A 27,419-nucleotide genomic window follows, 5' to 3' on the forward strand; every position below is an offset into this window, starting at 1 on the left:
GTTGACTGGTGTGTCTTGCACTTGAATGCATCTTTTCCCCGTGCAGGGTTCTGTCACATTTGGTGCACTGGCCGCCCTCCTCCAGATAGGGCTGCCTGGACCTTGTGGCCTGCAGAGTGATGGACAGAAGGGACAGGTGGCTGCTGGCGGAGCTAGGCCTGCCTGCCTTGGTTCTGCCTCTGGTGTGAGTACAGAGCAGGGTGTAGCAATCCCACAGCATCCGGGGCCTGTTGATGACACTCTCTCCCGGGTTCCCCTCCTCTGTAACTGACCAAGAGTGAAAGCTCCCCTCCCCTTGGGAGCCCAGGGTGGCTGGGCATGTCACATGGGTGTTCCTGGGGAGAAACCCTCATGCACCCCCTCCACACGTAGGAACTAATCCATCCTGTCAGCCAAGCAGAGCCCAGGGCTGTAACCTCACTGTTTCGGAGACACAAGAGGTGAGCGGAGATTCAAACGCCAGGCCTGGCGTCCTGCGGCAGAAACAGGTGGAGGCCATGCAGCAGTGGGAAAAGATGGGGGAGTCGGGGCCAGAGACTCTGGGCCAGCAGCCACATCTCACCCTACCGCCCAACAGCAGGCACAGGACACAGGTGCCACGAAGGCCTGGTCCTGTCTCCTGCGTGGTTCCAAGTCCTCTTCCTTCCACTACACTGGCATTTCCTTCTGGAATGCGAGGACAGGGAAACTGATAAATGACACACAGGCCAAGCACACCCACTCATGTAAAACACAGTAAAACAGCAACGCTGATATAAGCTCACAGTTTAATCTTTAGAAAGAAAGACTTCCCCATCACTGGCTTGAGTAAACTCTACATTACTGAAAACAGAATGAAAGTGCAACTCTCTCAGTTATAACACCGCTGAAATGAAGTTTGCTTGAAAATGTCCCAGTCCGGGAAAAGGCCTCAGTGCTCTTCCCACTTAAGTATAAACACAGATTCTCGGCTTGGTTCTAAAGAAGGCACGTGTGTCCATTTCTCCGCCCCGAGTGGGAGCAGTCACCCGGCGCCTGAGCTGGGAGAGTCTGGCATGCCCGCCGCCCCCTGGCCCCCCCTAACTGCCAGGCGCAGGTGGGGAGTAGCAGCTCAGGGAAACAAGGGGCCGTGCCCGCCTCCTCCAGGAGTCCTCGGGGGCAAGATCCGAGTGCCCGACACCGGCCTCGGCTCGGGCAGGGCCCCCGCCGCACCTTCCATCAAACAGATGCACTGGCTCTCAAGGCAAAGGCCATCCGTGCAGGCTGCGCAAGGCTTGCCTTCTCCCGTTCTGGAAAACCCCACTTTATGTTCCAGCTATTTTAAAAAGGGGAGCGTTCTCAGAGCGCTCCAAACCCTGCACCAGAGCGTCGTTTACGGCTCAGTGACAACTGAGCAACTCTCTTTACTCTGAGGCAAACTTAAGCAAGCACATTTTGCCAGTGGCTGCAGCACAGGACAGCTCGGCGGCGGGTCAACGCGGAACACCGGGTGGCAGTGCGCGGGCTCGAACATGGGAATGCTCAGAACCGTTCTTAAGGCTTACTATAAAAAGTGACACGTGATAATCGCAGGACTCGGACTAGACGCGCAGAAGGACGCAGAGACGCGCGGCCCTCCCACGCGTGACACAAGGGCACTTGCACCTGGTGCTGGTCACTTACTGGTCACGCATGTTTCCCTCCACCCCAAGCGAGACACCCTACGCATTCTCTCCCGGGTCCTGTCCCCTCGCTCCGACCCACGCGGAGGTCCAGTTGGGGCAGATGCGTCCGCGCGTCCGGTCAGCAGAGCCAAAGGACGGGGGCGGGGCCGCCGCGTCCTCCTCCGGCCCTGCCCTCGCCCCTGCGCAAGCGCGCCGGGCCCTACCGGGCCTTATTTCTCGGCACCGCCCGCTCCCCTCGCCTAGCACCAAATAAGTCTCCGGACTCGCCCTTGCCCGTGCGTGCGCGGCCCCGCCGCCTGCGTCACAAGGAAGCGCGCGCCCGGGCCGCCGCCGCCGCCGCCGCCGCCGCCGAATCCCCAACAAGGAGCGGAGCCCGCCGCCGCCGCCGCCGCCGCCGCCGCCACCGCCTGCCGCCGCCGCCCACCCGCCGGCGCCCGCGCAGGTCCGGCCGCGGCCCAGGTAAGCGCCCGCCGCCCCCCCGCGGCGAGGCCTCTCGCTCCGCCGCGCGCCGCCGTCCAGTCAGGGGTCCCTGCGGAGCGTCAGGACGTTACGGCGGGGGGAGGGGAGCGGGGGAGGGGCGGCGGCGCGCGACGGGCGTCACGGGCGTCACGGGCCCGCGTCAGGCGCGTCGGCGGCGGCGCGGCCTCCATTTTGCCGGAAGGCGGCGGGCGGCGGGAGCTCTGGAGCTCGGGAGGGCAGGCGCCGCGTGGGTGGGGGTCGCGTGTTTCCCCCACCTCCAGTGGGCGCCGCGTGGGTGTCCCCCCTCCCGTGGGGGTCCTCCTTCCCGTTGGCCCCGTGGATGTTCCCCCTCCCGTGGGGGTCCTCCCTCCCGTGGGCGCCGCGTGGGTGTCCCCCCTCCCGTGGGGGTCCTCCCTCCCGTGGGCGCCCTCCCTCCCGTGGGCGCCGCGTGGGCGTCCCCCCTCCCGTGGGGGTCCTCCTTCCCGTGGGCGTTCCCCCTCCCGTGGGGGCCCCGAGGTTGTCCCCCTCCCGTGGGGGCCACGTGGTTGTCCCCTCTCCAGTGGGGCTGCGTGGGTGTTCCCCTCCCGTGGGGACCTCGTGCATCCAGACCCCTTGGTGGACCCCTTGGTAGGGACCAATCAATGTGGGTCCAGTATCGATATGTTAACACTTTATGATTTATTTAGTCGATTGACTCTAACAGTGAACCAGAGTTCTTTCTTTGCTGACACTTCTAATACAAGTTTCAATTACATGAGTCTTTTTCTTTTTCATGGATAAAAGCTGTAGATAATTAATGTATACAGTGTGGAGTTTGGAGATCATGCACCCATGAAACCATTACTGCAGTCAGTGCTATAAACCGTCCGTCACCTCCAGGGGCCTCTTCCTGCTCTTATTATCATTTTGTGATAATAACACTTAACTAGCAGAATTCTAGGTCGACAACACGTGTTAGTAACTCTAGGACTTGCTCATTTTGCGTTACTGAGACTTTGTACTCTGACTAGTTTGTCCCATTTCTCCTCCCCCAGCCCCTGGCAACCACTCTTCCACCCTCTGCCTCTCTGACTGTTCTAGATTCCTCCTGTGAGGGGTACGTGGTATTTTGTCTTTCTGAGTCTGGTTTATTTCACTTAGCACAATGTCCTCCACGTTCATCCACGTTGTCACAAATGGCAGAATTTCTTTGTTTTTTAAGGCTAAATTATCTGCTGTATATACCAAAGTTTATGCATTCAGTGGTCCATGGACACTTACTTAGGTTGCTTCCATATCTTGGCTATTGTGAATAATGCTGCAGTGAACGTGGGGTGTAGACATCTCTTGGAGACCTTGATTTAATTTCCTTTGGATATTCACCCAGAAGTAGGATTGCTGATCATATGGTAGTTCTATTTTTAGTCTTTTGAGGAACTTCCCTGCGGTTTTCATAGTGGCTGCACCAATTTGTATTCCCACCAACAGGCCACAGTACTGTACCACGGTGTACATCAGTCTTACCTAAGATAAAACCAAATGGATTAAATAAACCCCAAATGTAACGATAAATTAAGCAGACTGATTGTTTAGAAATTGTTTCTTTATAGGAAGTGTCTTAAAACTTTGGGAAGACACCCTGGACGGGGGAGGAATTTGCATGCTGTGATACACTTAAGAGCCAGGTGCCGCCTGGCTGCGTGTGATGTGCAGGATGTGGCCGACACTGGAGAGCTCTTGCATTTGCCTCCCGCCCCCACCAGGAGGGCAGGACCACGGAAGCCCAGATTCTTAAGGGAAGGCAGGACTGGAGGGACCACCTCTAGAGATGGCTTCTGACAGTTTTAAAGAGAAGCTGGAAATCTGGAGGTTTTGTTTGTTTGTTTGTTTGTTTTAGTGAACCCTGTAAATGTTGAAAAGTTGGCAACTAATTAAAAATTTTGAAACACTGAGTATCAAAGAAATTGTACCTGTGGGTCACCAGTGTGTGACCTCTGATATGTTTCTAGTGGTATTTTTATCAAGGGAATACATTCGTGATTTTTCAGAAGACACAGAAAGCCAGATCTGAATCTGATGTAATGACTGCACGTTATCATTTTTGTCTTATTTTTGTGTTTTTATGCCGAAGAATGTTATTAAAAAATATTTCCTCATAGCTTACTTACCTCAGAATTAACTGGGGCTCCATTCACACTAGTAAGGAACCCAGGCTTTAGGATCAGAGGCTGCGAGGGCCACATGTGCCCACCAGGGAGGTGGAATGCCGGCAGCAGGCTCGTGACTGCTCTCTGCGGTGCTTGCTTTGTGTCTAAACCTCATTGTATCAAGGACTGGAACTATCTTCTGTGAAGTAACTTTTGTGTGTGTCTTCTGAAAACTTAATACAGTTGCCAGTTGGATCGGCAGGAATACTGTTTTGTGCATTTGCGTTACTTAGCACTCTGTGAGTTTTGAAATTTGGGTGAAGACAGTGGCCCGTGCGGTGGGTTCCTGCCCTTCTGCAGCTTTCGGTTGAAGCGTGACTTTCGTAGCCCCCATTGAGCCCACCTAGGGAAAGTGGAGGTGCCTCGGTGAGATTGCTAAATCCTGGGAAGTGCACACCCTAGAGCAGCGTCACTTTAGGGGTGATTTTAAAGTGGTCTTTGATTCATGACTGTGTAAAGCTCTCTGTTTCAAAGCTGTAAGTCTGTCCCTGTGGCCAGATGCACTGTTGCAGCTTTCCCGGCTGAGGAGCGTTCAGAGCCAGTCATGAAGTCCGGGAGACCTGAGCACAAGCAGCTCTGGCGGCTGGAGATTTCCTGTCCTGTTAGGTGGCTGCAGGTTTAAATTGGAGTGATAGTAAATGGATTGCTGTGTGAGGTCATTCTGAGGTTTTAAAATATTTTATTTTTCCTGATTTTTTGAGATGAGCCTTTCCTTGCGTGGTTCATTTTTTACACCCTCTTAAAGCAAGGAAAGAGGGTGTGTTCTTGTCTCCAGCATCTCGTCAGTCGTTCTGGTGTTTAGATTCACCAACTTGGAGCAAGCTCTCTGTGGTGAGTTGACGTGGATCCCCTAACTGAGTGTTCCTCTTACCCAGCTTCCTGGGACCCCGACCCAGCGGGTCCAGGGCTGTGGGTGGAACAGAACTCACTGCTCTTCACTGGAACCTGTGGCCTTTCCCTCAACTGCCTGTGCTTTCTGGTTGAGAACGGTGTCTCGTTAAGAACCACTTTCTCTGCAGTCACCACGCTTCCTGATTCCTGGCACGTCAGGGCCTGGGGTTGATTGGGGGACTGTTGTCATTTTCTGTGGGTGGCTCTTTCTTTTCTCCCCACTATCTTACCTGGGCCGGTGGCCGTAGTGTTGTCAGTGACCTGTTCCCAGCTGGGGAGGAGTGAAGCCTGCCGAGTCCCAGGACCCAAGAAATGAAGGAGAGTCTGAAGACCTCTCCTTCTCCGACAGACTTTCAAAAATGTTGGCGTGTTAGGTGATGTACTCGGAGTGTGATTTAGCAAAAACCTTGAGCCCTTGAGGCCAAGTTTTGTATTTGGTGGTTGAATTTGGGCCAGTTAATTCTGACGGGAAAGGCTTAATTACAGTGAGTGAGCTGGGGACGCAGGGGCCTGGAGGGCGATGGCTCCTCTGGAAGAGCTTGCCCCGGGAGCCAGGAGCAGGTGCCCGCCCAGGGTGGTCCCCACCCGACCTTGGACTTGCTCCCCGTTTGGTACCATGCCGGGCAGGTGATGTCACTTGCACATGAACAAGTGTGATAAAAATGAGGTTCTGAAAATGTTCCCTTTTTAGCAGATTTTTAATGTATTCTCTTCTTTTTAGCCCGTATCTAGTCCTAATAAGTCATTCTGTTGCAGTAGCATTAAAAAAGGTGTTTTACTATGGTAAAATGTACATAACACAAGATATGCCATTTTAACCATTTTAAGTGTACATTTCAGTGCATTAGATGCAGTCACATTGCTGTGCAACACTTACCGCCATTGGCCTCCAGAACTTTCTCGTCTCCTCAGACTGACCCTCTTCCCGCCCTATCTCCCCGGCGCCTGGTGGCCTCTGCCCACCTCCCGTCTGTGTGAATTGGATGATTCACGCTCGTACCACTCGTGCAAGTGGAATCATGCGGCATTTGCTCTCGAGTCTCGCCTGTTTCACTCAGCACCACGTCTTCGTGGTCCATCCGTGCTGTAGCATGTTGAGGATTTCCTTTCTTTCAAAAGCTGAACAGCATTCCGCAGTGTGGATGGGCCGCCTTTTGTTTGTCCCTTCATCCGTCAATGGGCACAGAGCTGTGGCTCCGTGTGACTATCGCGCGTGCCAGAGTGTCTGTGGGGTTGCTGGTGCTTGTTGCAGGGCCAGTGGTGGGGCTGGGGTAGGGCCACCTGAGAGTCGCAGGGTTGGGACAGCCAGTTTTCAGTTCACGAATCACTCAGTTCGTGGCACACAGTGAGCACAGCACAATTTAGTCAAAGCAGGGAAGATAGGAAGGGGTACAGAAGCGCTCAAGGAGCGGGAGGGAGGGAGCAGTGGGCCGCCATGGCGATGCGGCTGCGACCTCCAGACCAGTGAGTGTGGACGTGGCGACAGCCTGGAGCTGGGTCCTCCACGGAGAGCCTCTGGACCCTGTGCTTGGAGGTTGAAGGTCTCTTAAGGAGTCTGTCAGTGGGTGTGACAGTTACGCCCCGGGGAGTCTGTCTCCATCCCTTGCTCCTTCTGTTCCAGTGATGTTTGTTACCAAACACATTTCTTATCTAAAGTAGCACTCCTGGTTTATCACTCTAGCATTCTTGCAGTTCTGCAGTGGATGTTTTAAAACAACCAACAGGGAAGATGACACTGGCCACCAAGGCTCCATTTTTAGCTACTTAGCATAGGGTTAACACAGCCTGAATCCTGTGCGTTTCACATAGGAATCATAACAGCAAAGAAATCACATCGGAACGGGTGGGTCATGATAATTGTATGTTTAACTCTTTGCTGGGCTTTTCCACAGCGGCTTCGTCCTGTTGCTCGCCTGCTGACCATGCACAGGGGCTGCGGCTTCTCCACATCCTGACCACTCTTGTTTTCCATTTGTTTGCGTGTTTGTAATAACCATCCTGAGGGGTGCGAAGTGGTGTCTTCTTGTGGTTCTAATTTGCATTTCCCTAGTGATAAGGGGGCTTGAACATCTTTTCAGTGACTCACTGGCTATTTGCGTGCTTTCTTTGGAGAAATGTCTGAGTCCTTTGCCCGTGTTTTAGGTTGTTTGGTTGTTGCTGAGTTGTAACAGCTCTTTTTATATTATGGATATTAGTCCCTTACCAGATAGATACATGCTTTGCAAGTATTTTCTTCTATGTTATTTCACTTTCTTGAGAATGTCTTTGATTCACATAATTTTTAATTTTAATGGAGTCTACTTACCTACTTTGCCTTGTTGCCTCTGCTTTTGGTGTCGTATTCAAGGAATCATTGCCAGATCCAACGTCATGAAGGTTTTCCCTTATGTTTTCTTCCAAGGGTGTCGTAGTTTTAGCTTTTATGTGTGGGTCTTTGACAGCACCAGCTTTCTTCCTGTGCACGTAGGTGTTCAGCTGTCTCAGCTCCACACGTTGAAAAGACGGTCCGCATCCCCTTGGAGTGGTCTTGGCATCCTTGTCAGAAGTCAGTTGACCGTGTGTGAGAGTGCAATAGCATTTTTTGGCCAATTTAATTTTTTAAAAAGATCTCCAAGTGGTAAAGTAACCTTTTATGGTTTTTGGGGTACAGTTCTGAGTTTTACCCCCGTGCAGATTCGTGTAGCCACCCCCACCACCGGAAGACAGAGCAGTCCCGGCCCTCCAGACCCTCCTGCTGGTGTTCTCCTGGTGGGCGCGTCCTCCCCGAGCCCGGCCCCTTGCCTTGCTCCGTGGTGCCCAGGTTTGGTCTCGTCCAGGACGCCCTGCAGGGGCTCGCGCGTCACAGGCTCACCTCGTTCTGTGTGCTTTGCAGATCCCGCATCGCTCATGAGCTGCGGAGGCCTGACGAGCCCGCGGCGAGCAAGTCTCTCGTTGGCGTCTTTTCAGCAGCACTTGTTCACTTCGGTGTCTGTCACATTTTGGTAATTCTCACGCTATTTCACACTCTTTGTTGTTCCTATGTTTGCTGTGGTGACCTGTGATCAGCAGTCTTTGCTGTCACTGCTGCTACTACCGAGGGCCCAGACAGTGGTTAGCATTTTTAACAATACAGTGTTTTTTCACCAGGGTGTGTATGTTTGTGGACATAATGCGTTACAAGCTCTGTAGACTGCAGTGTGGTGTGAGCATACGCCCTGGGAAACCAGAGAACTCACGGCCTCACTTCCTTGCCATCTGCAGCTGCCTGCTGTGGGCGAGAGCCCCGCCGCAGCGTCGCCGTCCCCGGGCGGCTGTGCGGCCCGCCCGCACGAGTCTGCAGAGACGCCCGGGGCTGGCGTGTCGCTCGTTATTGTTTATCCCTGAGTCGTCCTGTTTTGTGTGGATGGACCATAGTCTGTTTCTCTGTCTGTTTGTTTCTTCTGCTGAAGGTTTTTGAGTTGTTTCCGGTTTCTGCCAGTTATGGATAAAGCTGTCATGAAAATGTGTGTGTGGGATTTGGGGGAAGCCCAGGTATTCATTTGCCATGGCAGGTACTCAGGAGTGCGGTTGGTGGGTCCTGTATTGAGAGTGCATTAAACTTTATGAGAAACTTCCAGACTTTTCCAGGCGCTGCACCAACCAGCTGTGTCTGAGATTCCGGTCGCTCCACTGCCTCACCTTCTTCGAATGTCGACTTTTGGTTGTTGGGTTTTCAAGCGGTGCTGCCAGGGCTGTGGTGCGTCGTGGGGGTTTTGGCTTGCGTTTCGGGGGGGGGGGGGTGATGTCAGGCGTTTCTGTGCTCCTGCCTGCCGTCTGCATGTCTCTTGCTGAAGTGTCTGTCCCAACCCCTGTCTGCTCTCACGCTGTGTTATTGCTGAGGGTTCTACGTGCCAGTTCTTTGGGAGATGCGTGGTTTGCAGGTGTTTCTCTGTCCACAGCTTGTCTCCTCATCCAGCGGTTCCCACGTTGGGTGCCCTTCCTGCAGTCCTGAGGCTCCAGGCCTCCCGCTGCTGCCCTTGTCCTTCTGTCTCAAGTGCGTTTCTTCTAGAGCAGGTCCTCTTGCTCATGGCCAGTTCTCTTAGTTTCCCTGTGTCTGAAAATGCCTTTATTTTGCCTTCACGTCCGGAGGATCTCTCCACTGTTGCCGAACGCAGCGCTGGGAGCTCTCTCCTCCTGCGCGTTGGAGACCAGAGTCCGCGGGCTGCCCATTCCTCCCATGTGGGAAACATGTGCCTTTTTTTTAATCTTGGGATGTTTTTACGTTGTCGTTGGTTTTCAGCAGCTTGGTTATGACCTGGGCGTGGGCTTCTCCGAGTTTCTCCTGCTTGAGATTTGCGGAGCTTCTCGAGTGTACACATTTATGTTTTCCACTGAATTTGGGGGCATTCAGCTGTTACTGCTTCAGAGTGTTTCTTCAGCGTCACGCTCTTTCCTTCCCTTCTGACCCAGTGATGCAGACGTCCAGCTCTTTAGTCCCGTCCCGCACTCCCGGAAGCTCTGTTCGTTTTGCTCGTCCGCCTCCTTCCTGTCACCGGGGCTGGGTGGTTTGTATTGCTCTATTACTGCCTCCCTCCTTTCTCCTCTCCATTCCAATATTGAGCCCACCCGGGGAATTTTTTATTTCTGTTGTTGTTATGTTTCTTAACTCTAATTTCCACTTGGCTGTGACCTCTGTTCCTGTGCCGATACTTTCAAGGACGTCTGGCTTCCCTCATGAAGCAGGAATAACAGCTGCTCTGAAGTCACTGCTGACTCCAGTGGTCACCTGTGAGTGGGCTTCTCTTGATAATTTTTTCCGTTGAGAATTGGTCAGACTTTCCTGATTCTTTGTATGTTAGATAATCCTGGATTGTGTTCTGGTTACTTTGAATGTCGTGTTATGAGGCTCCACGTCCCGGGTGAGTCTTGCGGAGAATGTGGTGTTTTGTTATAGCAGGAAGTGGACCCGGGTAGGTTGAGGCTGCAGGTTCTGAGCCCTCCTGTGGGCGTGAGCCTTAATCAGTTCAGTGTTCTAGCCTGTGCAGGGTTCTTTGGGTCTTCCCTGTAGGTCCCTCCATGGCCAGTCTGAGACGTGGGTGGTAGTTGACCCTGTAGGTCAGTTCTCGAAGCCTCTAGTTTGTCGTGTAGGGTCAGGGTCTCACACGGGCAGGTAAGGAATGATCCAAGCCCTCGTGCACCCTGGGTGTGAGCCCTTTCTGACCTCCCTCCTCTCTGCAGTCCCCCTCATGCTCTGACCCCAGAGCCCGCTTCCTTGTCCTCTGGCTAAAAACCGGGTCTTTTTAGTGTCCTCTGTGCTGTGATACCTCGGTGCATGGTCTGCCCTGAGCCAGGCATCAGAGGGTGGACTGACGTGCCTCTAGTTCCTCAGAGTTTTAGGTGCCTGCCTGGTCTCTGCCATCCCGGGGTTTTGGAGGGACTGCTGGGAGGGCGAAGCCAGCAAAGATGAGAACAGTAGTAGGGAGGATTTCCCAGACCAGAGACAGGACTTGTGTTTGAGGGCTTTCTCTGCACAGCCCTGAGTTCATGCCTGGGGACACCAGGGCCAGTAACAACCAAGAAACCTGACTCCTGGTTCCTTCTGGTTCCTTGCCGGGTAACCCTGAGCCCCCCCAGCACTCGTGGGGCGCCCCCGCATCCTGCCTGGTCGTAGCTCTCATGGTGGCAGAGCTGATCCCACCCTCCCTGGAGCCAGGAGCCCCAGGATGGCCCTTCTGTCACCGCCACTCCTGTGGAGAGCAGCGCGGTCCCTGTGCAGACGCCCTGCCACCTTGTCGCCCCTGCAGGACCCGCCCGGGCAGGGGCGCCAGCGCTGCTCCCTTCCCGCTGCGCCATGGCTGCCCCCGACGTGAGCGTCCACATGGAGGAGGTGGTGGTGGTGACAACACCTGACACGGCGGTGGATGGCAGCGGCGTGGAGGAGGTGAAAACCGTGCTGGTCACCACCAACCTGGCCCCTCATGGGTGAGGACGGGCACCTGTCCCTGGAGCTGCAGTCTGGAGGGCATCTGGGCCATGGTGGGGGCAGCTGGGGGCTCCAGGAGCTTCCTTGGCCGCGGGGACCCTGAAGGGAAGGATGTCGGGGCCGGAGCGGGGAGTGCAGGGACCAGCGAGGCTGGGACGGGCTGCTCCGCCTCTTCTCCCCGGCACCCGGCACCGGCACCGGCACCGCACCGCGTGAGCGCCTTCACTTCCCAGACGCCCGCCCACTTCTCCTTTAAGGGGGCGCGGTGGGGCCCGTGGGGATGGTCTCGTCAGAAGGAAGTTGAGGAGCCAGAGGCTTTTCTGGACCCTCCTCACCGCGACGTGGAGCGCCCCCTTCCTGACCTCTCCTATTACCCATCCACATGGGGTGTTGTTTGCCCAAAAAGCTGACTTTTGATCTAGCTGCTGGCTTCCTTCTTGAGAGCAAAGCCCTGGCCTCGTCCCTGGCTCAGGGCGCTGGGTTGTTTTGCTTTACACAGTTTACTTGTGGCTGGTGCGTGTTTGCCTGGCCCTTGGGGCTCCTTCAGGGCTTTGGAGTTCTGACGTTTGAACTGAGGCTGTTGACCTGCCCTCCTGTGGGCCGAGTGGTGGCAGGCTTGGCTCTGGGAGGCTGCCCCGGCTCGCCGGGCAACGCCCGTGTTCACTGCAGGGTGTGTGACTGTCTGAGGAAGTGCCTTTGCATCTGCTGCCCCTCTCCTTGCACCCATGACCACTGCTGCCCTGAGCACAGGGTCTCCGGCAGAGCCTGGGGCCCCCTGGCCAGTGCCCTTGGCATTGGAGACGCCCCTCCATCTCCACGGCAGCCCCTCCCGGGGGCCTGGCCTTCTCTGCTGCTGCTTAGATGCTGGCCCTCTGGGCTCAGGTGGGCTCTCTCCTGCTCACCTTTCCCAGGGGATTCTCTGTTCAACCAAGGCTTCGCCGTGACCCCCACATCCAGCCAAGCCCTGACCCTGGCCGAACTGCAGATCCACTGCGCAAAGTTCCTCCTGCAAGGGGACGGGGAGTGCTGCATTTGGCCCCAGGAAGGCTGTTTTCTGACTTAGTTTCTGGAAGCTCAGGGGCCTTAAACCTGGTCTGTGGTGCTGGAAGTTGGGTCGGCGGCTGCCCCGGGGGCAGTGACCACAGGGACCCTGGAGGGCTGCCCCTGGGGGTCCGAGCCTGTCTTGCATGGGCCCTGCCTCAGCCTCCCATTTGCCCTGGCTGCACCCGCGGTGTCCGCGTGTCCCCTCAGCAGGGGACGTGTTGCTGTGCCCGTCCTCTGCTGCTGAGGTCCACACTGGGAAGCCTCCCACCTGCCTCCCAGCCCATTTCCTGCCCCTGAGATCCATCTCTGTCTCTGCTGCCCTGACCGTGTTGCTGTGTTAAAAGACCGGAGGGTTTCCTGCTGCTTTCAGGGCCCATCCCTTCCCTTTCGCTTGGCAGCGAGGCTCTGGATGCCCAGGAGCCACCCCTGAGAGGGCGTTTGTTTTCAAGTGCCCCTCTGCCTGAGGCTGGCGCTCGTGCAGAAAAGAGCACCGCTATGCCCTCAGTGGTCACCAGGGGAGCTCCGCCGGCCCCGCCCACCGTCTGTGTCTCCTCCTGGGCTCCAGGAGCCAGACTGTAGCCCCATTTGAGATGTCCTGCACAGGGCCACATGTGGGACTGCATTCTCTGCACGGTTAGTTCCCAGAAGGGAGGCCTGGTCAAAGGTCCCTGATCTCCAAGCTGCAGGCAGTGCCCTGTCCAGGACTGACTGTCCCTGGTCGCTTGGCGGGGCCTCTGTTTGCATCTCTTGAAAGTCGGAAGAGGCCCCCAGTGAGGTCTTGGCCAGCTCCCCTGGGGCTCTTTGTGTCTTATGAGGAAGGGAGTTGTTTGTCTTCCTTATGTTGTGTAAGTTTCCCCCAATTCTCTCTTTTAAAACATTGTTTCTGGGTTTTTTTCCTCCCACACAAAGTTTTTATTTTTTAAGGCAAACTTTTTGTCTCTTATTTCTGGATTTTTTGTCACATAAAAAAAAAAAAACCTTTTTTACCACTTTGCAATGATTTAAAAAAATTTTTTTCCTTATAACACTTTTATAGTTGTACCTTTTTTACTTTGACATTTGATTTGTCTTATATTTTTGTATAAAAACAAGGTTAGGCCAAGGCTGATTTCTTTTTCCTTCATTCTGAAATTTTATACTTTTTGATAGTTTCTATAATCACATGAAATCGTTATGATAGAAATTAAAACCTTTATTAAAGAAAGTTGTGGAGGCTGAGCATTCCCACTCCTGCGGTCATCGCCTCCCCCAAGGTGTTGTGCTGGTGTCACACGCCGGGCACTTTGTGGCACCGGAGATGCAGCTGGAACAAGACAGGCCACTTGGAGAAGCACCTGTGGGGATGGCGGTGCAGGGACGGGCCCCTGCGGGGCTCGCTGTCTCGGGATGTTGATGTCTCCCCCTCTCCTCTCCTTCCTTCCCAGGGGTGACCTGACAGAAGACAACATGGAGACAGAAAATGCAGCGGCGGCTGCTGCAGCTGCATTCACTGCGTCCTCACAGCTCAAGGAAGCCGTGTTAGGTAGGGAGCCTGCCTTCCCGCCGCGGGGCCTGCTGGCATCTCTGCAGACAGTTTTTCCCAAGGCAGCGGTCCTCCTGGCTGCAGGCTGACCATCGAGGTTCCCGGGGCCCTCTTGCGGCTCCTTTCCGGGGGCCTGGGGTGGGGGGCCGGCGCAGGTTTGCGGGTCTCCTTACTGCGCCATCTGTGAGTGGTCGTGGGGACTCTTTCTCACCTGTGGTCCTTTGCTGTTGCCTCATTAAAGGCCTCAGAACTCACCGAAATGTTAAGAATAGGTTTCTCTGGAGTCATTGCAGGTAGTTTATTTCCTTTGGGGCTCTTTAGTTCGGGCTGATGAGACGTGGCCCTGCCCACCTGGGTCCTGTCTCAGTCCTTCCCGGATTGTAATGCCTGGTTTGCAGGTTGGTAGTTAGGTTTGTGCCCCTGCAGGAAGTTCTTTGGGGAAGTTGTGACTGATCTTCTGTCTTGCCCCTTCCCTGCCTCTGCACCTCTGAGAAGTGAAGATGGCTGAGGAGGAGGAAGGCCTGGAGGCTGAGATCGTGTACCCCATCACCTGCGGGGACAGCAGGGCCAACCTCATCTGGAGGAAGTTCGTGTGTCCTGGGATCAACGTGAAGTGTGTGCAGGTGAGGGTCTGATGCAGCCAAACCGAGCGCGTGGGCTGGCTGCAGGGAGCCTCCCCGAACTGCAATGCGAAGAAAACGAGAGGAGACCCCTCCTCTGGGGGGTGGCCTGCGGGGCAGGGGTTGAGAAGGCCCAAATCCTATGCTTGGGAGAGCAGAGGGGAAAGGGAGGAGCCTCCAAGGACAGACAGGGTTTTCGCTGAGGGCACGGGGAGAGCCACCTGGCGGTCGGTCTGTTCCTGGAATGAAGCTGTGGAGAGAGGCTGGGAAGGAGGCAGCTCTGTTCTTGTTGGGATTGGGATTGGCGGTGACTGTTGGGCAGGGTGAGTGGCTGGGTGGTTAGCAGCCTGGAGCAGGATGAAGGGGAGGGTGTGCTCCTGCCACTTGTGGCTCAGGTGTCCAGACTCACCTTGTTCTGAAAGCACCCGGAAGTGCTACCTGAGATGTCTTCATAAAGCACCTTCTAGATGCCTCCTCAAGCTGGGGGCGGGGATGGTCTCTGTGACGCTGCTGCTTCCAAAGGTCTCCAGTGTTGAATGACCACTGAGCATGTCCTCCCAGCCCCTCTGTCCCCCAGGACAAGGAAAATGTTCTCATGTCTTAGCACCGGGCGGACAGGGGCCCTTGGGGTTTCACACGTGGCCTGTACAGTCTGAAGACTCAGGCCGAGCAGGTAGGTGTAAGTGGGTCCTGGCCGGCAGCTCTCCCAGGGATCTGACAGAAGCAAGTGAAAAATCCTTTTTGGAAGAACTCATCTTTATCCCAGGTTTCAAGTAATTTTAGCAGACAAAGTTCCGAGAAAAGGAGCAGCACACAGTCAAACAAAACAAAGCCCTGAGCACACAAGGAAGCAAGCACCTGAGTGCACACAGGAACCACAGGCAGCAGAATTAGACACACAAACGCTGCAGGTTGGAATTTTGAGACATGGAACATAAAGCAATTGTGTTTATTTCAAGAAATAAGAGAGAGGCTCAAACACGAGTAAAGCATAAGCAGATTTGGAAGAACAAACTAGAAATGAAAAAAAGTTAAAACTGAGCACTAGGTGGATAGATTTTCCAGCAGGCTAGACACAGTTGAAGGCATGATTAGTGAACTGGAAGACAGACATGAGGACGTTGTTCAGAGTACCAGCCCCCGAAATGTCCCCGGGCTGAGGGCTCTCATAACCATGGAAGGAGAGCGGCCTGCAGAGGTCTGACATCCCAGACTGAGTGAATGAAGAGAAACCAACTACTCAGAAAGCTGTGTAGGTGCCAGCTCGGAGGACCTCCCCCGGCTACTTGAGACACTTCACTGTCAGAGTGGTGAGCGAGAAGCGTGGGCTGTGACTCAGGTGGAAGCAGCATCTGCGAGCCCTCGTTTACTGCAGCGTGTTTCACTGCTTGTGACATCAGTACGTGTGCCAGCTGACTACCGTGGAGGAGGCGCTGGAGCCGGACGTCCGGGGAGCTGGCCGAGGAACGGCTGTCTCAGGGTGTCCCCGTCACGAAGGTCCTGCTTCAAGAACACTGGTGGGGACCCGGCAGATCGCTCCCCAAACGATGGACGACATTCGGGCCTCCTGTTGGAGTGGCCAGGACTCTGCACTCCTGACGAAACACACAGCCTGGCTCCACTGAGGGGAAGCATCAGATACACTGAGGGACACGCTTCTTGTCTACAAGACCTTGGCCCACGTGCCTCACGGACGATGTCGGGGTCAGGAGGATGTGGGAAGGCTGAGGAGCCGTGTGGTTTGAGGAGGAGAGATGCGGCAGGCAGTGTGGCGTGCGGTCCTGCTCAGAGAGAAACGTCACCACAGAGCCTGTCACTGGGACGGTTGGTGAGGTCGGAACAGTGCCTGTGGGTTAGACAGCATTGCGTCAGCAGTAATTTCCTGGCCTTGAGAGTTGTGCATGTTCATGGGAGCCTTGCTCTCAGAAGTGAAGGCGAGACTCAGCAGCTCATGCAAGTGTCTCGAGGTGGCCCTGTGCTGTCCCACCTTGCAGAGGGGGGAGTCACAGCAGAGCAGCGGGCAGGAGCCCAGAGATTTACCGTAGGTACCGCCATGCTGGAGCTGCCGAGAGAAGACTCCCCCGCAGCTGAGGCCCTAGAAGTGCCGGGTCAGCAACACGCGGTGAAACCACCTTCAAAAATTAGGGGAAATGAAGACGTTTTCAGACAAAACCATGTTTGCCACCAGCAAGGTATAACTAGGGATGTTCTCAGAAATGATTTCAGGCAGAGGGAAGGTGGTCCAGGGTTTGGGGTGGCAGGAGGCAGGGTGAGTCTACAGGCAGGGGCTCCTGGCCCTGATGCACGTCCTGGGAGGCTCGACATGCCACGGGGCAGGGAGGTCAGGGGGCGTGACCAGCACACCTGTGTGCTCGGGCCATGGCCAGGGAGGTCCTCAATTCCACCTGCCTGGGCTGGGCCATCTCCCCACCAGCTGAGCGAGGGGAAGGGAGTGGCTTCCTGACTCAGAGCGCAGGCAGGTGCTCTGGAAATGAGGAAGACCACGTCCATCAAGAGGGTTTCCAGGTGGGTCGCGTTTGCTGTGACTGAATGTGGTGGAGACACTGTGGGTTCAGTTCCAGGCCACCTTAATAAGGCCCCTGTCACAATAAAGGGAGTCACACAGACGTTTTGGTTTTCCTGCACGTATAAAAACCACATTTACGCTGGACTGTAGTCTGTTAATGGTGTCATAGCATCACGACTGAAACCAGTTTACATGCCTCAACTTAAAAATGCTAACCGTCACCTGAGCTTCCAGCGAGTCACAGTGGTAACATCAAAGGTCACTGATCACAGATCACGGTAACACATGTAATAGTAATGAAAAAGGTAGAAATGTGAGAATTACCAAATTGTGACCCAGAGACCCAAACTGAGCAAACACTGCTGAAAAATGGCTCCGAGAGACTTGCTTGACACAGGTTTGCAGCAAACCTTCAGTGTGTAAAACCCTCGCATCTGTGTGGCGCGACGAGGACGGTGTGACCCGTCTAAGAACCGAGGGCTCTGCTCCCCTGGCCAGTGATCTGGGCTGACCGGGGCGCACCCAGCAGGGCGCCTGGACACAGGTGGCACTTTGGTTTCTGCCTCTGCTGAGACCGGGGACTCGTCCAGCCCCTCCTGCTTGTTTTCTGAGACAGTGCAGTTTTATTTCGGGTCTTTAACAAGGTTGAAGAGGATGCTTCACCTTCTCGGGCCGTCTGCGCTGCACCGTTGGGGGAAACCAGCAGAACCCTGTGAGTGGGGAGGGCAGTTGTGTTGAGAATCATCAATGTACAAGAAGAATAGGAAAGAGTTTCATTTGAGACAAATGGAGGACTAGCCCAGAAGCTGCTTCCCAGGTGACCGAGAAGCTGCTCCTGAGAAGCAGGGCCTCCAGCACAGGTTCATGCCCCGTCAGAACAGGGGACATCAGACAAGCCAAGGACGTGTCTCCTCGAGGTCTCAGAAAGCAGCCCGGCACATGCCGCACGCACGGCATGGCCTCGGCACCCGGGACGGGAGGCTCATCAGCGAGAGAGGACCTGCGCTGGCGCCCAGGATCGGGGCACTGAACCTTTATTTTTAACATGGACATTCTTTACTTCTGGTCAGTGCACTCTTTTCTGTAATAATAAAGCGGATGTGTAATACATGCTTGATGGGTCACAACAGGCTGTTTTCGTTAGCATCAAGTTTAAGGGAACAACTGAATAAGCCAGAATGACTTCCTCAGTACATCAGCGTTTCTTTTCTTAGTTCCCTGACTTTGAAATGGTGTGTGCTCCCGTGATGGTGGGTGCAGCTGGGCCGGGGCAGCGGCCGAGGGGACGTCTGCAGCTGCCGGATGTGGGTGCGTTGTGTCGCCCCGCACCCGACATGGTGTGTGTGCCCATCTGGGCTAAATTACACGTCGGGAGCTTTGCTGGGTGCTGTCTGGAGGGGGAGTGTGCCATGCCTTTCTGAGTGATGTGGTCACCTCTGCCCTCCCCAGTGCTGGACCCAGGTGTGTTGTTGGGGAGGCCGCCAAGCACTCAGCTCTCTCCCGGGCTGGGCACCTGGCCACCCGCTGTGGCCACTGTGCACGCCGGCTGGGCTGGTCTCACCGGGGTGCTCTTGCCCACCAGTCACCAGTGCTGGATCCTGAGTGTCAGGTGGAGAGTGGCCCGCGGCCCGCGTGGTGCCCTTTGCTGGGGCCGGCTCTGGACGGGGGGCCGGGCTGGTGAGGAGGGTGGTGGGGCCTGTCCTGACCCCGGCTGCTCTTCTACCCTCAGTACGACGAGCATGTCATCAGCCCCAAGGAGTTTGTGCACCTGGCGGGCAAGTCCACACTGAAGGACTGGAAGCGAGCCATCCGCATGAACGGCATCATGCTCAGGTGGGCGGGGCGGGGCGGGGCGGGGCGGTGGGCGGGGCGGGGCCAATGCAGCACAGCTGACCCCGTGAGGTGCGCTGCACCCACGAGGATCGCGGACAGTATCCCTGGGGCTGCACCGGCCCACACCTCTGCCAGCGTGCGACCGTGTCAGGCTTGCAAGGGCTTCTGTCTCAGTTTGACATCCGCCAGCTCTTTACCAGAAGCACTTCCAGCTGTTTCCCAGTGAAACATAAGTGCTGCCGTGCGGCCTTTGCACGTCGGAGAGGCACCTGGGCCTGATCTCTCAGCGTAGCCTCCATGCCTTGTTGGTTTGTACTTCTTCCTGAAGTGGGCGTGCGAAACCCACAGGTTGCCGTGAGTGCGTCCCACCCGTGCGTCCCCTGCAGGCGCAGCGAGCTCCAGTCTCTTCCACCGCCATCACCAAACTTGGATCCCAGTAGAGAGCGTGCCCCGTCTAAGCTGCAGTGCGTCAGTCTGGCCCGTTGTTCAGTCACTGTCCCTTCTGGACGGCCAGTCTGCCGGGCAAGGGGCCCGTCGGGGCCACGTCTGTGCTCCCTGGCCGTGTTGGTCTCCACCAGGCTGACTTGTGTGATGCTGTGACAGCTGTGACCTTGCCCTTTCAGGGGGCCTCGGCCCAGAGCCCCAGCCTCCCTGTCTCTGGAGTGAGGCGTGCTGGCCCTTGTGGGTGCCGAGGTCTCGTTCTCGCTCTCTCCCGACACCTCGTCCTCCCGCTGAGGTTGATTCGGGATTTGTGGGGAGCGTCGGGCCGGCCCCCACCCAGCGCACACAGATGTGGAGTCCGAGGTCTGGGGCTTCCTGCTCGGGCTCTCCTGTGGGGGGTTCTGACTGCTTCCCTGCGCCCACGAGACACGAGGGGTGGTGCCCTTCCAGGAAGCCTGAGGACAAACTGAGCTTTTGAGTGGACGGCCCCTGGAATAGTAGCGCCTCGTTTCCCCATGTTAACTTTTCCTCTTCGGCCAGAGCCAGACCTCTGACCGGGGCCCTCTGTGTGGCTGTGCACGGGGCTGCTGGTTCTCACGGGGCCCGGCCAGCTGGGGGGCTGCTCTGCTCCTCTCCTTTGTGCATTTGTTCTTGGGAGGAGAGGCTTCTTGCCGTCCTCAGGCATGTTTGGCACCCAGCTGTCTGCAGCCCTCAGGGAGCACACCCTGGGCACCCGGCAGCTCCCCACTCCAGCTTCCCTCTGGAGCAGCCGCCCTGTGCCCTCCTGTTGGCCCGGGGCCTTGCACTCTAGGCGTTGCTCACCAATCTTGAGTGTCTCGGTGGCCTAGCCACGGCCATTTCATTGGAAGAGCGCAGTTGGGAAGTGTGTCCACCCATATGCAGTCACGCTGCGCAGAGGCTGAGGGTGGCAGGAGCCCCAGGGCAGGTCAGGGCAGACGAGCTGAGACACTGGACTTAAATCCAGGACCTCTGGGCCAGGCTGCAGAGGAGGGCCAGGGAGGCCATCGGGGCAGGTGCGGGCGTGACGCAGCCTCTGGGCAGTGAGGAGCCGGGGTGCTGGTGGAAGGTTTCCACCTCTCAGGCTGTGCACCGGGCAGGGGTGCCGCCATCCACACCTTGTCAGCACTGGGGCTGTCCCTGGGGCCGGCAGGCAGCAGAGCATCCCAGGGGATTGCCCAGCCCCCACAGTGCTGACTCCACCTCCAGGACAGCCTCATGTCTCCCTCGGGCACCAGCCACTATGGTCCCACTTCCCACAGAGCCGCGCAGATGGCCAGGGCGGCTGGCTGAGGGAGCTGGGCTGGGGTGTTGGAGAGGCCACCCTGGACCTGCCCAGCTCAGGCCCGCCGTTCCTTCCGCGGATCTGAGCGCATGCCTGTGGGCAGGGGTGAGGGGGGCATCTTTGTCCAGTCACACAGGCCGTCCAGCCGCGCCTGGGCCCCACCTGATGCTCTCGTCCCCTTGCCTGCACAGGAAGATCATGGACTCCGGAGAGCTGGACTTCTACCAGCACGACAGGGTCTGCTCCAACACCTGCCGCAGTACCAAGATAGACCTCTCAGGGGCCCGTGCGTCCCTGGGCAGCCCCACGCCGGCCGAGTACATTCCGCTCACTCCCGCCACGGCCGATGGTATGTGCCGGGCCCTTGCTGCCAGCCTGAGCGGGGCCTCCCCGCCTACTCACTGTCCCTTCTGGGCCCCAGGGGTCAGTGGCCACCTCCTTCTTCCCCACCGAGGAAGTCTGGCTGAACGGCAGCTCCCTCCACAGGGAAGGTTGAAGTGCGCTCTCCTTTTAAGCCATTTTCATTGTAAGATACAGTCGTTCGTGTGTAGAGATGCGTGCAAAGAAGAACCAGGCGAGCACCCAGGGCCCAGCCCCGCTCCGGCCACACGGGCAGCGCCCGGCCTGCCCTCTGTCCTCGCCCTGGGGCCGCAGGCCTGCGTGGCCGGGCTCCCGCTCAGTGTTCCCTGCCGCTTGCGTTTGCTGACGCATGTCACGCTCTTTTGTGTTGGTGTCCGTAGCTCTGAAGCGTGGAAGGACTAAACACTCCCTGGAACTTCTTCCAGGGTTTTGAGTAGAGATTCTTTTTAAAACTGCAGTTGGAATGAAATGAGGCCCCTGTTCGCTTTGCCCACTGAGAACTGGGCAGGGCCGTGCTTCCCAAGATGGGAGGCACAGTGTCCCTGCGCTGTGACCCCACGGCCAGTCTGGGCCTGCTGCTGTGCGGCCAGGGGCCGTCCTTATTGTAGACTGGACGGTGGTTGGTCAAGGCGCCTTGCCCTGTACCTGGGAGGATGGTGAGGGAGACCCGGGGGCATAGGTGAGGCCAGGGTTTCATCCTCTGTGCAGTCGCTACGCCCTGCCTGGCGGCCTGGCTGGCAGCGTCCCCGTCGTGGCATCCTTCCAGGGACACTCAGGCTGCTGGCTTTGGGGCCTAGCCCTTGTCGGCCCTTTGCTCATCCAGTGGTCACTGTTTGCAAGTGGTCTGGGTCCTGGCCTGGCCCCTGGGACTGCACGAGGCAGTGTGGGTGGGGCTGGGTCATGGCAAGGCCCCAACCCCAGGAGACACCAGGAGATGCGTATCCCACTCCTGGTGGGCTGGTGGCTTCCGCAGGAACAGGGCCTCTTCAGGGTGCAGACTCTGCTCTGCCTTACAGAAGGCGTCCGCAGTGACCCACCTCTCGGAAGGGACCGGGTTCTCACGCCTCAGGTGCTGTGTCTGGTAGAGGGTTTGGGATTTAGCTCTTTGAACCCTGTGATCCCGCGATGGTTTGGACGGGTCTGTTGCTTTTCTTAAACTCACCCACGTGGTGGTTTCTTCAGCTGGGGTCCTCAGAACGCAGACTCGCTTGTAGCTTGAAGGTTCCCTGTCAGCCCAAACTAGGAGAGTTACTCCCAGCATCTGACCTCCCCTGGCAGGACCGCCGTCGGCTGTGGGAGAGGCCGAAAAGTCTACCTGGACATTGTGTTGCTGGGCTTATTTCTAAGCCCCAAGTGTCCAAATCCGAACCATGTCCAGGACTCTGCAGACGCCAGAGACGGGGTCAGAGGTGAACCTCTGGGTGGCATACAGCGGTCCACGTCCCACTTCTGGGGCTTTACAAAAATGGAAGCGTGGTAGTGGCCCCAATGGACGATGGTGTCGGTGAGGCAGATGAAAAGGGCCCCAGGCCGCAGGCCTGAGAGCAGGTTGGGCAGGAAGGCCATCTTGTGGCCCCGGCCGGCGGGTGCAGCAGCTCCTTGTCAGCATGACAGGAGCGGCGGGGCGTTGAGGAGACTGGCGGGTTGGGGCGTGCCTGCTCCTCTGTGTGCCTAAGGGGGAGCTCAGAACCTAAGGCACGTGAGTCCTCTGTCGCGCTCGTGCACGTCCGGCAGTTTTGTGAAAATGGGGTGAAGGAGAGTCTCGAGCTGGGGTGCAGTGAGGGGGATGCCGGCCCATCGCAAGAGAGGCTCACGCCGTCCCGTCTTGGTTGCAGTGAATGGGTCTCCCGCTACCATCACCATAGAGACCTGTGAGGACCCTGGGGACTGGACCACAGCCATCGGAGGTACGGGGCCCTTCCTGCAGCTTCTCTCGGTGGAGGGCCCCGGGGCGAGGCCGTGCAGAGCCCTCCCGGTGGAGGCACGGGCCTGTGGGGTCTCTGCCCGGGGCCGGGCACTGGCAACCGTCCTAGTGTCTGGAGGTGTGCTCAATGCCGTCTCCCGCCTGGCCGACCCACCGGACTCCCGCCTGTCATCACGGGGACACTGCTGCCCGCAGAGCCTCATCCTCCAGATGGCTCTCTGTTCCTCTCTGGGGTTGAGCCTGCGGGGGGCTGCCTGTACAGGCCCCCGTCTCTGAGCCCCTCCTTCTCTCACAGATGACACGTTTGCCTTCTGGCGAGGGCTCAAGGATGCTGGCCTGCTGGACGAGGTCATCCAGGAGTTCCAGCAGGAGCTGCTGGAGACCATGAAGGGCCTGCAACAGCGGGTCCAGGACCCTCCCTTGCAGCTCCGAGGTGAGGGGCCGTGTCTGCTCTGCGTGGGGTGGGGGGCCCATGGTTGCAGCCTGTTCCTCCCGGCTCAGAGCTGAGCCCAGCCACCTCAGCTTGGGGGGCGGGGGGTTGGGGGCAGGTAGTCCACTCCCCCCAGGCCCTTCCTTGCCTCGGGGCCGCGCGGTGCCCCCCAGGCCTGCTGCAGGTGGCGTCCTTACCGTGCGCACCCCCCACCTACCACCAGACGCCGTCCTTCTCAACAACATCGTGCAGAACTTCGGCATGCTGGATCTGGTGAAGAAGGTGCTGGCCAGCCACAAGTGCCAGATGGACCGCTCTCGGGAGCAGTACGCCCGCGACCTGGCAGGTATGCTGGCCTCCCCTGCAGGCCCTTGGCACCGCTGCATGGGAGCACTCTTCCCAAGGGGGCTTTGGGGGCACCCGGCTTGGTGACACCGTGACGACCCTCGCCAGACCACCCCTGGATGCACTGCAACCCCACGGCTCACCCACGAGACTGTGCCTCCCTCCCCGCTCCTGTGGCGCCTAACTGGGGACACGCCTGTGGGTGTGTGTGAGGCAGGAAGGTTACGTGTCTGTCGTGATCTCCGTGTCTTAACACGTCATGAGAGCAGCTTCCCACACAGACATTAGGGGGGCAGAAGGCATTACAGAGGACAGGGAAGGCTGTCCCCACGCCGGGCAGCTGGCAGGTGCTGCCTCAGACGCATTCACGCTTCCGTGGAGCGGCAGGTCCCCATCAGACTGGCCCTCAGAGAGCGTCACTGCAGGGGACTTGCGGGGACAGGACAGGGTGTCACCATAGGGACGGGGCGGTCAGACACCAAGTCCGCACAGGCCTGGTCAGGGCAGGTTGTGTGTGGTCTGCTGCCCCCCAGCCCCTGGCCCCGCGGTCACGCCTGCACCCTGTCCCTGTCCCCGTCCCCCCAGTCACGCCCCCACCCCCGTCCCCACAGTCACTCCGCGCCCTGTCCCCGCAGCCCTGGAGCAGCAGTGTGACGAGCACCGCCGCCGTGCCAAGGAGCTCAAGCACAAGTCCCAGCACCTCAGCAACGTGCTCATGACGCTGACGCCCGTCTCCCTGCCGCCCCCAGTGAAGCGGCCCCGGCTTGCAAGGGCCACGTCTGGGCCGGCTGCCATCGCCTCGCAGGTGCTCGCCCAGTCTGCTCCTATCGCCTTGACCCCGGGCGTGCCCGTCTCCCAGCTCGCCGGCGTGCCCCTGGGCAAAGTGGTGTCCACCCTGCCCTCCCCCGTGCTGGGCAAGGCTGCCCCCCAGGCTGCTCCGGCCGGCTCCCCCGCCTCGCCGCTGCTGGGGGGCTACACGGTACTGGCCTCTTCGGGCACCACCTTCCCCAACACGGTGGAGATCCACCCGGACGCCTCCAGCCTCACGGTCCTGAGCACGGCCGCCATGCAGGATGGCAGCACTGTGGTCAAGGTCGTGAGCCCTCTGCAGCTGCTCACCTTGCCCGGCCTGGGCCCCACCCTGCAGAACGTGGCCCAGGTGTCGCCCGGGGGCAGCACCATCGTGACAGTGCCCACGGGGGCCATGGAGAGTGCCGTGGCTGCCCCGGGGCCCGAGGAGCACACAGCCACCATCGAGGTGGCTGCCATGGCAGAGGGCCACGAGCACAAGTAGCTGTCAGCGGAGGGTGAGGCCCTCGCGGGCACAGGGCTGGCCGCCTCTCAGGCTGCGGCCGGGCGGGAGCTCGGCGCTAGCGCCCAGTGGCCACGGGGCCACATGGGGCTGCAGAACCAAAGAGAGGAAACGCCAAAACAGACGTGAGGAGAGGAAGGGGCGTTGCAGCGGCCTGGCACATGGTCTCCGAGTCCCGAGCCTCCTTCTGTTTTCTTGGGAAAATATTTTTCCACCTGTTGCTTATTAATACTGTTTACACACTGGGCCCTGGTCGGGAGCCCATGGGGGAGGCCATGGAGGCCCAGGTGTGGCTGGTGGCGCGCGTGCAGCGGGGAGCAGGGCCCTTGCCCGCCGGCTGGGAGGCCGTCGCTAGCACGTGTCTTGGGAACTGCCCCCAAGTGTGGAGACTCATGGATCCTATGGATTTGGTTTCTTCCCACAGTTTTCTGTAGGGCTAGTGTGGCCAGCACCCTGTCCTCCCGTCCCCAGAACAGGTGTCAGCGGGTCTGTCGTGGCTCGGGGGCTGTGGAGTCGGGATGAGACCTCCGGCACCCGCCTGGCCAGAGGGCCAAGGGGCCTGAGCAGCACGGGTCAGAGTGGGGCACCGCCCCCCACCACCTGGCAGACGCTCAGGGCTCGGGCTCTTGCACACGCTCTGTGGGTGTTTTTAAGTAAACTCCTTAGTCGGCTTCTAGGAAGAGTCAGATTTATAGTGTTTTCAGCCTAAGCGATGCTGAGTGCCTAGGCTTCCCTGTCTGCTCTGGTTCCAGAGTGTTTTGTCCACAGGGGCTGTAGGGACGGCCTCCAGGGAGTGCTGGCGGGCGAGCCTTGGGCGTCAGTCCTGGGCCGGGCGTGGGATAGCGGGTCCACACCCAGTGCTTACGTGCCTCGATGGGGGCCCACGAGCGCCTGTGCTGCTGGGGCCAGTGTGGCAGCCTCAGCCCCCGGGACCCTGTCCCCACCTGGAGGTGGGCTGCACCCCGTTGGCTGACACTGTGCCCCAGGGCATTGGGGGCCAGCGCTGGGCAAAGCAGGTGCCCAGATGCCCGCGGAAGGCTGTGTGGACCAGCCGGCCAGCTGCAGTTCTGATCTTGGACTCAGGAGAAGACCAGGCAGAGGCTGCCCTGCCTCAAGCTGCTACAGCAGGGGGTCCCCACGGCCACCCCGGGCCTCCTGTCACCTGCAGAGACCCGGAGAGAAGCCACTGTCCGCCTTGCACTTTGAAGGGACCTGGGCTCCGTCCATCCGTCCTGTGTCCATCAGGGGCCCAGGACCCCACCTCAGCACCCTCACCCCACGTCAAGCACTGAGGCTGTTTTGTTCGTCACTTCTGGCCGGCCGTTGTCATGGGTCGCCGGTTCCTGCGCGATGTCACTTCCTCGTTTGTTACGCGCTTCTCCTCCAGCCTCATCTCTGATACACACAGCAGTGGGGCCCCGTGGGCGTCTGGCTCAGACTGTGGCAGGCCGTGTCGCTAACAAAACTGGGTGTCTTGTCCTTGGAGCCTTTGTCCCAGTCAGACCTGCCGTGTCCTCAAAAGCCGCCCACACCTGCAGGCCGTGGGGCACTGGGTGGAAAGTTCATACAAATGGAGGCCACGGAGGCTTCAGAGTCAACTCGCAGCTCCTCATGGCACCTCTGCCCGCTCGGAGGTGCCCGGAGCCACTCCCGCGGACACTGTGCCTGGCGGGCCCCAAGCCCCAGGGTGTGGGGAGGGGCCCACTGTCCTCTGAGAGACCACCGGCTCTGGGGGTCAGGCCATCTCGCTGTCAGCACCCGCCCCTTCCTCCCCTTCAGCCCTGGCAGCAGGGGCTGTCCTGTGCTTGGGTTTCGATTTGAGGGGCTCAGAGGCAGCCTGGGGACGGGAGGCATCTGAGTTCTACTTTGTATGCTGTTTTGCAAGTATCTGCTTGGTACTTTGATTTAAAATTAAAACATTTTTCATATCTCGTGTTTGCCTCTTGTGCTGAAAGGCTGTCCGCGTTGGGGCCTGTCCCTGGGGATGCGCGCCCGCTTCAGGCAGCTCCTGCCGGCACCCAGGGCTGGGGTCTTCCTGCCATGTCCCCAGCACCTGTGCTCGTGGCCTGCCTGCCCGGGCAGAGAGCAGATACATGCTCGCAGAAGCTGGGAAGGTGGGGCAGCGAAGGTCTGTGCGGCTCACGGGGGTGGCTGTCCTCACAACCGGTTTGGGGAGCACGTTCGGCTTTGCCTGGTCGGCCCTGAGTTGGAAGTGGCAGTTGCTGACTGAGCCTTGACTGCCTAGGCCAGTGGTGGCCAAGTGGGTCCCTTTGTGTCCTCGGTCTCTTGCTCCCAGTACAGCCCTTCCTAGGGGTCTCATGACCATGGTGCCCCCTCCCCACTAAGGAGGAGAGCCCCTGGCCATGCCTCAGGGTCCTCCTCACGCGTGTGCGTGGGCAAGGCGTGGGGAGGGGGCTCCATAGCCCAGATGGGCGGCTGTCCCTGCTGCCCTTACTGTGCCCTCAGCCATGGAGCAGTTGGTGCGGAGCCTGTGCGATGCCCGTTTGGTGGGCGCAGTTCAGCACTGCCTCCTCGGAGCAAGGCTGAGGCTCCTGCTCAAAGGTTCATGTCCTCTGGCCTGGGAACCACCCAAGAGGAAATGTCAGGAGTGGACGGTGGTGTAGGGACATGAACGGGG

General features: G+C 58.2%; 1 protein-coding gene across 3 annotated transcripts; it reads left to right on the forward strand.

Moving 5' to 3' along the window:
- The first annotated feature begins 2,047 nt into the window (after positions 1–2,047).
- On the forward strand, positions 2,048–26,709 carry GMEB2 (glucocorticoid modulatory element binding protein 2). Of its 3 annotated transcripts, none has more exons than XM_031433420.2 (10): positions 2,048–2,102; positions 10,942–11,119; positions 13,589–13,686; positions 14,182–14,309; positions 18,563–18,666; positions 20,602–20,759; positions 22,606–22,677; positions 22,990–23,127; positions 23,348–23,470; positions 24,105–26,709. In XM_031433420.2, exons 2-10 carry the CDS (start codon positions 10,989–10,991, stop codon positions 24,761–24,763), a joined length of 1,611 nt encoding a protein of 536 aa, XP_031289280.1. In that variant the 5' UTR covers positions 2,048–2,102; positions 10,942–10,988; the 3' UTR covers positions 24,764–26,709. The 3 variants fall into 3 exon arrangements, with proteins under 3 accessions (XP_031289280.1, XP_064352953.1, XP_064352954.1); XM_064496883.1 differs by lacking the exon at positions 2,048–2,102 and adding an exon at positions 2,672–9,925; XM_064496884.1 differs by lacking the exon at positions 2,048–2,102 and adding an exon at positions 2,672–8,160.
- Positions 26,710–27,419: the final 710 nt, after the last annotated feature.

The sequence above is a fragment of the Camelus dromedarius genome, chromosome 18 (genome assembly GCF_036321535.1).
Source record: "Camelus dromedarius isolate mCamDro1 chromosome 18, mCamDro1.pat, whole genome shotgun sequence".
NCBI lineage: Eukaryota > Metazoa > Chordata > Mammalia > Artiodactyla > Camelidae > Camelus > Camelus dromedarius.

Bases quoted from the DNA above. Each gene is read 5' to 3' on its own strand.
- GMEB2 (XM_031433420.2), top strand. From the start codon at position 10,989: ATGGCTGCCCCCGACGTGAGCGTCCACATGGAGGAGGTGGTGGTGGTG. The intron at 22,678-22,989 runs GTACGGGGCCCT...CTTCTCTCACAG, and splicing joins CTGGACCACAGCCATCGGAG to ATGACACGTTTGCCTTCTGG. The intron at 23,471-24,104 runs GTATGCTGGCCT...CTGTCCCCGCAG, and splicing joins GTACGCCCGCGACCTGGCAG to CCCTGGAGCAGCAGTGTGAC.